A 12,664-nucleotide genomic window follows, 5' to 3' on the forward strand; every position below is an offset into this window, starting at 1 on the left:
CACCTTCATCTATCACTTGCATACAGCTCGGCGACCTTCCAACTTGTATCTCTACCCAAATTTGATGGGTTTTCGTTTTCGTTTCTCTGAGAGTGAGTTCGTCGGGTTTCTGGTGTATACAACAGCAATTCCGCCGTTCACGAAGCAAATTTCTTTGACCACCACCATGGGTCAACTCCTCTTGAGGTCAGGAACAAAGCCCATACATTGGTTGGGGTGTCGAAGTTCGACTTGAGGACGAATTGAAGAACACCCAAATTCTAGGGTTTCGGCAGGTTCAAGGGAATTGGAGCTTTTCCCAACCAAATTGGCCTTAGCCATAGGTATGAAAATTACTGCCCTCATTGAGATCTACATTCTTGTAAAATTTTGTAATTTGTAGAAATAGTTTATTTTTCCAACGAGTCGGGGCGGCCGACCGTCGGGTACAGTGGCGCATGGACCGAGGCATCCCCTAACCTTCCTAGGCTAAATTTGATTCTCCAATTCCATATGTGAAGTCCAATTGACGAATTTCCGTCGTTTAAGCCTAGTTCCATTAAGGTCCACCACTTGATTATTATAGCAATCGACGATCCGACCGTTGAATCATCACCAAACCTTGATACGTTATAGTAGGTAATATTTGAGGATATTAGAAATGTACGGATCTTCCCTAATAGGATATGTAAGTTACATGTTTTATTGATAAGAATTCTGAGACATGATTTGATAATTGTTCTAGGCGCCAATCATATATGATGCATCGATATTCGTGCTAGGGAGTTGTAGCGCGGACTCTAAGTGAGTGGGTCTTTTCCTTTTTATAGTGTGTATATATATATATATATACACACACGTATGTATATAAATGTGTTTGGACCCAAATTTACAACATTGGCCCGAGTAATTGAGGCTGAGAAGTAAGCATACCTCCACACTGTTGATAAAAAATGAAGATAATTTTATTAAAAGATAGCATTATGGTTTTTATCATAATTATCTTTTAATAATGATTTATCTTGACATTTTTTTATGAAAATAATATATTTCCAAGCTAGGAAATAGTGGTACAATTTAAATTGGCTTGGAATTCGTGGACGTGTTGGAATGAATGGGGTTATAGCACGTGGTTTATCTTGGGATACGGTGATTATATTTCATCAATTAGAATTACATTCCAGAGTTTAGTTTGGTGAAAGAACCATCATGCATGTACATGGTCTTTGTTAGGGGAAATGTGCATAATGGATTCAATGGGTGAGGTGATTTGATGGAATTATGATGGGATCAGTCTGCCATGGATAGGCTTTTGGATGGGTGATGGGATAAGTTTTATTATCTTTGAAAAGTCAGCCATTTACCACGGATCAGTTTGAGTTCCAATTGGTTTCTACAAAATCATCAAGAGCCGCGCCAAGCAGGATCATGCATATTCGAAAGAGAATATTCTTAATTATTTTGCAACTTGCGACGGCAGTCTTAGGGTTACATCAGCCCTATAAATACAGAGGCAGTGGCAACGAGAAGGGGACCTCAAATTCAACACACAACTGCCCTGCAAAAACCTCTCAAACATCTCGAGATTTTTTTTATTTTCTTTTTTCGCCAACACATCTTCTGTTTGGATAAATAGCACTGTGAAGGCAACTGGTGAACATCTTCAGTTTGGATAAACAGCATTGTTGCCGTAGAATCGGCTATCCCCGGAGCACCTTTAGTTTGATAAACAGCACTGCATTGAGGTCGACTGGTTATTTATCCAAGTCTCGGTCGAGAAGGATTTTCAAATCCTTATTGGCAGAGGTCATCTCATTAGCCATCTCGGCAAAGTGAGGTGTTACAGGTTACTACATTCGGCACATTGAAAGCCGAATTTGATATTGAACTTCGTAGAACTAGCAGCCTTGTCTTCGGGCTCGAGAATCCAAAGGTCGAGACTTGTTCCTTCCTTCATCGCAATCGCAAGGTCAAGGAGTCAGCAACGTGCTCAACGTAACATCAACAAATTGTACTCCTCGGCCAGGCTTGGCCGACGAGTTAGCACGCCCCGCATCAACCAAATGACGTATTTAGCTCATTAGTTACTCAGCCTGCGCGCCACATAGGCTTTGTAATTTTTAGGGTAAACAAAATGATAACTTCCACAAATGCTCTTGAATTGATTCATGCAGTTTATGCCATGTCTAAAATGTGTGATACTTTAAATGTTGCATTAGTATGAATTATATTTATATTGAATGATGCTGCTTAGGCTTAGGTAAGCTCCAGGTGAGTATATTGTGATGATATTGGTTGCATTGCACATTGTTATGCATAGATGCATTTAGAGCTCATCATTGCTGCACCCCGGTGTTAGTGCTTCCGCCCGAGGCCAGGGCACAGTCCTTCACGTGATGTTCACCTCCCGCATCGCACGCTCATCTTGGATCCAAGTTTGGTGCCAGCCCTGTCGTACATACCACAATAGGTGGTTTCGACACGTAGGTGTCCCACGATTATTCGCACAGCCTTCACATGATCGTAGCATTTAAGCGTATATATTTACACCCAGCCCTGTTGTACAAACCACAATAGGTGGTTCCAAGTCGTGTACTAGCATATATTGATGAGCTATAGGTCTAGTCATATGGGTCACATTAAGTGGCTTCGACTGGCATATTATTTTATATTGATTTCACCTTGCTTACATCTTTTAGTGCTGAAACATATGACATGGCATACTTTAGTTTTTACTGACCTTGTGCATTGTTTTTCATATGTATATACGTAGTATTATTTTCTGGAAACTATACGGGTTTGACAAGGGGTTATAATGTTTTCAAAAGGTTTTTACTAAACTTTATTTTCAGGCCCACTCACCCTTGTTTTTGCACCCCTCTAGGTTCTACTAGCAGAGTTTTCATACCGACGAGGACAATTGGCAAATCTTGGTGTAGACGATTACCATCGATGGTATAATTCTCACCTTACTTTACTGTACTGTACTTATACTCTGACATCACGTGTGAATTGGGCTCATTCCCACTCACAGTGCACTCTGGTATTTAGGCACTTTAGGATTAAATTTATTCATATTCTCCACATCACTACACTTTATAGCTTCATCACCTTCCAGGTGTCGGCCAGCACAGCTCGATTCGGAGTTCTAGTGGACATCCCGGATCGGGGTGTGTCACCTATGCCTTTCTAGAAATTAGTAGTAGGAAAACTGTATTGCTAGCATACTTACTTCGGATTTCTGTTATTGTATGCGTTGTTATTGAATTTTGATTTTGATAAATTGGAATTGGTGTAATAGGAATCATTATGTGATGATTTGCTTGATTATATTATTATGGATGCAAATTTCCGTTGTCTCTTAATTTGACGAAAATGCACCTACAAAATAAAAACACATTCGATTAGGGCCAAAAGCCTTACACACCCACGATGTATGGCAGGGCTTTGGTCGAAGAATCTCTGATACCAAAGTTATTATTCTGAAAAGAATATATTTTGAGGAGTTTTTGGGTAGCAAATGGCTTAACATTTTAGTGGGATAAATAGGGTATTTATAGGAGGGTAACCGACCATTAAGGTTGGGAGTGGCCAGCCATATTTGGTGAGATTGGGTGGAGTAATTCAAGATATTATGTGAAATAATATCTTGAAATTACTATGACAATTACTCTAAATTAAATAAGGGAGTTTAAGAGTTATCTTATTCAATGAAATCAATGAGGGAATGATGAGTGGAATTTGAATAAATTCCATAATAATCACCTTTGACTCTTACATGGATGAAGGGAATTTTGAGCCGTTATTGTCCGTTGCATGCGCATGGGAATTTGGGTGTGCCTTGCTCATCTGACAAGGGCAATCTCACCTTTCTTCTCCAAAATTCCACATGTTGCCTCCAGGATTTTTGGGATTATTTTTAGCTCCACAAATGCTCCCACACCTGCTGGCTGCTCACAGGATTATTTTTGTTCCTTCTCATTGAGGTTCAAATTCACTGAAAATGCCATGGCAATTGCATTTTTAACTTTCTAGTCTCATACACCTTCTTCATCAAATATAACACTCTTTGACACAAAAACCTTCTTGATTGCTAAGTTATAAACTCTTTATAGCTTCCCATAACCAATAGAGATCCCTTTCACAGAAGTTTTAGCTAGTTTTTATCTCAGTTGTCCAAGAACATGATTGTAACAAATGCAGCCAAAAACTGTGAGATGTTTTATTCCTGGCTTTCTACCACTAAATGCTTCCAATGGATTCTTGTCCTGCAAGGCTTTAGTTGACATCTATTTAGAAGATATACTGCAGTGTTAGAAGCTTCTCCCCAAAAATTATAAGGTAGCTTCTTATCAAGTAACATGCTTTTAGCCATTTCAATAATGGTCATGTTCTTCCTCTCAGCAACACCATTTTGTTTAAGAGAATAGGCCACTGTCAGTTGCCTTTCAAGGCCTTGATCATCAAAAAAGCTTTGAAACTCTTGAGAAGTATATTCTCCTCCTCTGTCACTTCTCAATTTTTTGATTTGATAACCACTTTGAAGCTCAACCATAGCTTTAAAGCTTTTAAATACACATAATACGCCTGACTTAAGCATCAAGAAATATAGTCAGCACATTATGGTATAGTCATCAATAAATATCAGAAAGTGTCTATTTCCTCCAAATGTGGCAACCTGCATAGGACTACATACATCAAAGTGTATCAACTCCAATGGTTTACTTGCTCTCCAAGTCACCTCCTTACTGAATGCCTCTCAGTGATGTTTTCCTACAATACATCCTTCAAAGACAGAATTTGATTTCTTCAATTTAGACATACACAATACCATTTCCTTATCAGCCAACATATGCAAACTCTGAAAATTCAAGTGACCAAATCTTTTGTGCCACTCTCAAAAGTCTTATTCAGCTATTACTTTCAATGCAGATGGCATTATATCCTTCATAATGAGAGGAAAACATATGTTTCCTATCATTTGTATTGCGACCACATGTCTTTCAAGGCTTCTATCTTCAAATATTTCAACTTTATCATCTCTAAACAATAAGAAATAGTCATGCTACAGCATTTGGCCTACACTTGGCAAGTTTTTATCTAAATCAGGAACAAGCATAACCTCTTTGATATGCCTTGTACTATTTTTGGTTTCAATCACCAAGGTTCCTTTTGCAATGGCTTGTAATATCTATCTGTTTCCCATCTTAAGTCATGCAATGCCACTTAGTACTACGGTCTAGTGGTATTTCTCTTCACTTGTAACTTTGTCAATGACAGGTCTTAGATTTGATTCTTGCCCAAGGTGAATTTGCACCTCATTATTGTTAGCCCATTGTGAAGCTAAGCATATCCCCTCCCCCTTAGTGTAGATAATATCGTTTGTTCATAAAAAAAAAGTCATGTAGTCACATTTCTATCTTCGTCAATCAACATTGACACGTGTGAAGTCATGTGATTGATGTATCCATTATCTATATACCAGACATGTTCATTCTTGACAGTTGTTGCGGAATCGCAAGAAAAGAACATACTAGTGTCTTCTCCCCCCTCCTTGACATAATGAACCAACTAGACCATTTTACTTGTACAATCTTTGGCAATATGCCCAAACTTATCCCATTTGTGACACTTTGGATTTAAACCAACATTCACCAAAATGTAAATTGGCACAAATCTTGCAATCTCCTTGACTACCATTGTTCTTTACAATCACATTTGGCTTCTCATTTTGTTTCACAAAGTGTTTCTTCTACTTATTCTTCCAAGGCTTCTTGCCTCTATAACCACCAACTTGTGAGTTGTCCTTTGGCTGAATACTTAGGCTACTAAATGCTTTTTCATTCACCTCTCTATCTTCAGCATGTCTCATTAATCTTTGCTCAAAACCTTTGGGTGTTGTTGTAGACTCGGTTGGATCAATCTCACTGATTTCTTTGTACCCTCAATAACAGATGCAATGTTATCATAAGTAGGAGTTAAGCTAATGTACAACTTCTCTACCATAATTTTATTTAACAAATCCTCTACATGCATTTTCATTTGACTCACCAAAGCAAACAATCTAGTCAAATAATCAAAAAGATATTCACCATTTCTCATTCTAGAATATCTTGTAATTTCACTGCCATGATCTGAGAATCGTCTTTGTATTCCTGCTTCAACACATCCCAAGCCTTGTTAAATGTCCCCTGATTTGCAATCCTGAAAAAAAAATTCATCACTCACTATACTTTGAATTAACCTCAGGGCTTTTGCATCTCTGGAAATAAGATCATGAGCAACAATCAACTGCTTCCCATCCATTTGCTTCTCATTTGAGGGAAGTTCATAGCTATTTTTAGCACAACCCAACAGATTGTAAGACTTGAAGATAATCTTATTTGATGCACAAAAATTCATAGTTAACACCAATGAAGACTGGAGCTTGAAGATCAGCTCCAGATCTAGACATTTTGTTCTTCAATTTACTTAAGCTCTTGGTTGAAAGCTCAAAGAAAATTTCACAGATCACGCCCCTTGATTCAATTTGAACCAAGCTCTAAGGTCATGTTAGTGTGTTAAGGGGTGATAAACTCAATTTCCAATGGGATTTAACTCACGAAATCACTGAGAATGTGATCCGTCAATTGCAGTGAAATGGAAGAAAGAAGAAGAAGGTCACCAATGTAAAATCTCAAGAATATATCTACATTGAATTCTCTCTCTCTCTCTCTCTCTCTCTCTCTCTCTCTCTCTCTCTCTCTCTCTCTCTCTCTCTCTCTCTCTCTCTCTCTGTTACAAAGAAAGCATAAAGAGTGTGTGATATAGCTGTTTCTAGGCATAACACCTTAATAACAAGGCCACAAGTGAGTTGCACATGAGCAAATTAAATCAGTTATAAAACTAGACATGTGGCACAATCTATACCATTTAGATGTTATAATCGTGACCATCCATTACAAACTTTGTAAACTTAAACTTCAAAAAAAAAAAACCTGCGTTTTTTTTTTTTTGGTCAAACGATAGATTTGTTAAATTAGGGAGCCGACAGGACTTGAACTTGTTGGAAATATTTGCGATACGGATGCTACTTCTCCTACAACAAATCACATAAAATAATATTAGTATAGCACAATTTTATCACCTCAATTTATTAAATAAAATAAACCAACTAAGATAAAATACTTAACTTTTGTAGGTAGAGAATGCTCTTCGTCAATCCTCAATTAGAATAGGATTTTAGGTTGAGGCGTGTAGTCACTGTCCTAAAGAGTAGATTTCGCCCCTCTAAGACAATGTCTCGATGTAATAGGTTATAGCGTCCTACCCTCCAGGATACAACAACCTATAATCATCGTAAGCGTACACTCGCAATATTTGGATTGTATGAACAACTCGATTTTCCTTTGGCATATGAGAGGTGAAATTATAATAGCATTTGAGAGAACACAATAAATCAAGAGAGGAGAGGAAGGTGGGATTCCTTTAATTAGGTGAGGTTTGTAGGAAAGAAAATATTTGAAGTCCAATAGCAAGGGAGTAGTCTAGGTAAAGATCAACTTAATCCTTACGGCTTGAAGCGTTGTTTTTATATAGAACATGAGAAAGGTAAACATGATTAAGCATGGTCTAGAAACGTTAGACTATATAATTGCCCAATTAATGGGTTAATCAAGATGGCATATTGAAAGAGAAAATGTAATTTATAGCCCCAATATTATAACCCTTTAATGCATCAATTTTTGGTTTGCAAACAAAACTGAAATTGAGATTAAAAGAAATCATTAAGAATGATATTAACATGAAGGACTTGTATTTTGAAATACCCAATCACAAATTCCAACATAACTCATGTCGTGGTGCAAGAGCAGCATTCTTCTCTCCCATAATTGAAAAACCATCAATTCTAGTTTCTAAGAACTGAAACTTGAACTTCCAGACATCCTATTTCTTCAATCTTCCTGTAGCTACAAGACTTATACTTCAACACATTCCTGTTAGTGTTCCTTAATTTGTTCATTCGAGTATTTTTCCCTGTTCCCATTATTCGCTGTAAATTATTGCATCTTTCTGCGGTGCCCTTAGTCCTTTGTTGAGTGTAATAGCATTAACTTTGCTCAATCTGGTAGGGTGAATCGAATGAGTGATCCTATTATGTGGCCTGGAATGGCTGAAAACATCTAACATAAAAATGAATAAAAGTATGTATAACAATTTAGCGGTACCCCCTCAACTAAACCTTCGTACAATCTACTTTTTCAATACTTCAAACCTAGGATACAAAGTTGACAAGAAAGTCACTCTTGCATTGGCCAATGTAGTTGAACACACTAGATTCCCTATCAAAGCTTAATTCATAACCCACAATAATATATGCTCAATAGCAGATGCGATATATATTTCCTCGACAATGGAGTAATGTTTGTTTATGGGCGACCTTCGTGCTTCATGCTGTATAGGAATAAAAGTTGAAAATAAAGGATTTATTAAAATATAAGAGTTCTGTACAATCTCTTATTTCTCAAATGACAATTTTAATACTTTATCCATCTTTGTAAGGAGGTATTTATAAGTTTATAAAGAAGCAATACTAGGAAATAAATCAAATGATCATTTGTCTACAAGATAAGAAAACCTAGACCAAATCAAATCATACCAAAACTATAATTAAATCATATAAAATTACTAATTAAATTAAATCCCTAAAATACTTTCATTTTTATTTTCCAACACTCCCCTAAACTCATGATGTGAAATCATAAGTTTGCCAAAAAGGAAATAAGATCTAATTTGAAACTATCAGCACCTCATTCACGTGTGACCACGCATTAAGGGAGAATGCATGAAATCTTGACTGGTATGCTGAAACTAACACCAATCTTTTCGAAAGCTCATCAAATCACAATCCATCAAAACTAACGTCTCTTTTCGGATGCCCAACCCGAACTAACGCCAATTTTTTTGAAAGCCCAACTAGAACAAACGTCTCTTTTTGAAAACCTGACTACCAAATCATAATCCTCGAAACTAACTCCTATTTTCAAAAGTCCAATTGGAACTAACGATAATATTTTCAAAAGCCCAACCTAACACCTCTTTTCAGAATCTCCAGTGACCAAATCTCTTTTTTTCTTTTAATTTTTTTAATTTTTTTTTTTTTCTTCCTCTAGTTTTTTTTTTTCCTCAAACTTAAAAACAAGTATATTGATTGGCTTGCGACAAGCCTTTTCAACACCAGTCTTCAGAGGGAACTTAACCTCAAGGTAATAACCATGCTGAAAAATGCTTGGACTCGGAAGTTATTTGAGCAGTTTATATAACTGATATAGCTTCCAAATCATTTCATTAATTTCTGATCTGTATAAGAGACCGCCGCCACTTACGATAGAGATTTGCATTATCATTATCGCTAATTTCTTTATATTTGATAGAATTACAAATTTATTACAATGGGATTCGCAGTTCTCCGCGTACACTTCAGGTTGGCAAACTGTCTACTGGTGACTCTAATGTCCCCACAGGGTAATACATCAATGGTTGCAAAGGATGCTACCATTAAAGGTATGGAGGTAATCTTTTAACTAAACCACGCCGTTGCTTTCTTCGTAGGATATTAGATCTTGGTATCCCTACTTTTTCATGCGAAGGTTAATGGACTGTCACCTATTTGCATATTTGAAATCTGATCTATTATGTAAATAAGCTGGTAAATTGGTATGGTGATATGGATAATCATGACAGTGCTCTTGCATTTTGCAGTCGTCGTTACGTTGGAACATACTTTTCCATAACTTTGAAGGAGATAAAAATTGGATTTCAGGGCGCTGTTGCCTAAGTAGCAGATATGTTGAAATTGGCATCAATATTTGTTAAAGCTGTGACTGATATAAAAAATGGTGAAAAACCAACTGCAGAAGAGTCCTTGCAACGTGTGACAGCCCTTGAACAGGCGGTCACCCAAGTTATCGACTTTGTTATTGGAAAGTGCCTCTCTGATCTTTTGACGATTTCATCCAACTCCAAGCCTTTTAGTTGCTAAATTTTATGGGGTAAAAATGTCCAGATCATTACATTTCTGCAGAGGTTAATAAGTTGTTATATATTAGAAACAATATTGGTGCTGATATAATTACAAGTTCTCTCCTTCGATCTTTCGCTCATATCCTTAGTGAATGCTACCTACTCCGAAAGCAATTTGAAGGTTTATTCCTTGTTTAGCTAGATCATTTCTCAGCCAGTGGGACATGCCAAGTCCATGGCTTCAATTTTGTGATTATGTAACAAAAAATGGGGATCTCTGGACCAAAAATGCTGAGAGAGTAAGTACATATTTGATTGCTTTTAGACTTATTTGTTTGTAAGGTCCCTGCGCTTCAATGAAAGTCCCACTTTGCCCCCTAAACTTGCAACTGTGTGACGTTGACCCCTACGCTTTTAATCAATTCCGCATCAAATAAACGAAATAATTTTTCTGACCAAATTGATGAGATAAGGTAAAATAAAGACACGAAACAGAAGCATAAGGGGCAAAGTCTCATAATTACAAGTTCATGGAGCAAAGTGAGATTTTCATCAAAGCACGGGGCATGTAAACTAAAAAGCCTTGATTTTAAGTGAAAACACCGTACCAGTGCAATGCCCAAACTCCAAACCAAAGTATTACCTACCACCTTTAAACATAACCTACATGAACACCTTGCTTCTCAACTAAACCACTCTATTTATAACAATTACACTCTGCATGATATCTTACCACCCCAATTGAAAATGTTAATCCCAAAGTTCTCTTTGATTTTAATATAATGTCAAAAATTGGAGAGGAGCTGTATATATAGGGCAGCCCCAGTTCCTGCTTTACTGGTAATATCAAAAGTTATATATATCAGCATCTCTTTAGAGAGAGAGAGAGAGAGAGAGAGAGAGAGAGAGAGAAAGAGAGAGAGGAGAGAGATCAGAGAACTAGAAAATGGGGAGTGAACATGTTGTGCAAGGAGGTTTCCCAATGAAGGCGAACGCCGGAAATGCTACAATTCTCTCACTCGGAAAGGCCTTCCCTCACCAGCTTGTCATGCAGGATTTTCTGGTTGATGGGTATTTCAAAGATACCAACAGTGATGATCCAGAGCTTAAGCAGAAGCTGGCTCGACTCTGTAAGTCCGTCAAACTTCTCTCCTTTTTCTTTCAAATATCAACATTGACACTAATAGTTATGCAAACCCTACTCAAAAGACCCCAATTTGGGGATCATAAGAAGTTACTACGCGTATAGACTCTGCATGTGAACCATGCGAAAAGAAATGTTCTCTTGCCAGACTTTTCACTTGTACCATTAACTAATCAGGTGAATTTTTTGTTTAAATTTATAAGTCCGACTAACAGTCTGACAACATAACACACCAAATATCTTGTAGGAAAATATGACAGTGTTTTGTTTAAAAGGACGGTGATATCATATTGTTTTAGTAACTCTTCAATGGCATTTCACAGGCAAAACAACAACAGTCAAAACTAGGTATGTGGTCATGTCAGAAGAGATTCTGGAAAAGTATCCAGAGCTTACAACTGAAGGCACACCAACTATAAAGCAAAGGCTACACATTTGCAATGAAGCTGTAACAAAGATGGCAATTGAAGCTTCACAAGCTTGCATCAAGAAATGGGGGAGACCTACTTCAGATATAACCCACTTGGTCTATGTCTCGTCCAGTGAAGCTCGCCTCCCGGGTGGTGACCTTTACCTAGCGAAAGGCCTTGGACTCAGTCCCCAGACTAAAAGGGTCATGCTCTACTTCTCAGGCTGCTCGGGCGGTGTGGCTGGCGTTCGTGTTGCCAAAGACATTGCCGAGAACAATCCAGGAAGTAGAGTCCTGCTTGCTACTTCTGAAACCACTATCATTGGGTACAAACCACCAAGTGCAAACAGACCATATGATCTTGTTGGTGTTGCACTTTTTGGGGATGGTGCTGGAGCCATGATGATTGGCTCAGACCCCGAATTGGTATCTGAAAACCCGCTGTTCGAACTTCACACAGCCTTACAAGAGTTCCTGCCTGGTACTGAGAAGACCATTGATGGAAGGGTCACAGAAGAAGGGATCAGCTTCAAGCTGGAAAGAGAGCTGCCTCAAATAATTGAAGATCACATTGAAGGTTTCTGTGGGAGGCTGATGGGAGTTGTTGGATACGATAACAAGGAGTACAACAAGATGTTTTGGGCTGTCCATCCAGGAGGTCCGGCAATCTTGAACCGAATGGAGAAGCGTCTTGATTTGTCGCCAGAGAAGCTGAACGCGAGCAGACGCGCTCTGGCGGATTATGGCAACGCTAGCAGTAACACCATAGTGTATGTTCTGGAGTACATCATTGAAGAGAGCAAGAAGATGAAGAAGGAAGGAGAAGGAGATGGTGAATGGGGAATGATACTGGCCTTTGGACCTGGAGTTACTTTTGAGGGAATTTTAGCAAGGAAGCTTGCTGTCTAAGTTTTTTTTTTTATATATACTGTCATTAAATGGATGACCAACGTTACTTAGTAACTGCCTTTCCACTGCTGTTCCAGTTGATTAATCGAAGTCTTATGTTCTTAGTTGACAATCTAGTTAACCTACAAATGAAGAAATTCTTGCTTAGAATAAGGAAACATCTCACCTTGAGGAGACAATTACCTCCCCTGTCCCAGCTCACGTGACTTACCATCTGAGGA

General features: G+C 37.9%; 1 protein-coding gene across 1 annotated transcript; it reads left to right on the forward strand.

Annotated features, from left to right (window-relative positions):
- Positions 1-10,927: 10,927 nt before the first annotated feature.
- Positions 10,928-12,547, forward strand: LOC125480652 (type III polyketide synthase B). The gene is given in 4 exon segments (XM_048591659.1): positions 10,928-11,122; positions 11,124-11,140; positions 11,358-11,386; positions 11,449-12,547. Coding segments are annotated over 4 exon segments (1,236 nt in total). The 3' UTR covers positions 12,444-12,547.
- Positions 12,548-12,664: the final 117 nt, after the last annotated feature.

Source organism: the organism of the source record quoted next, unplaced genomic scaffold (assembly GCF_019419815.1).
Source record: "Pyrus x bretschneideri cultivar Hongxiangsu unplaced genomic scaffold, Pyrus_bretschneideri_v1 Contig10, whole genome shotgun sequence".
Lineage (NCBI taxonomy): Eukaryota > Viridiplantae > Streptophyta > Magnoliopsida > Rosales > Rosaceae > Pyrus > Pyrus x bretschneideri.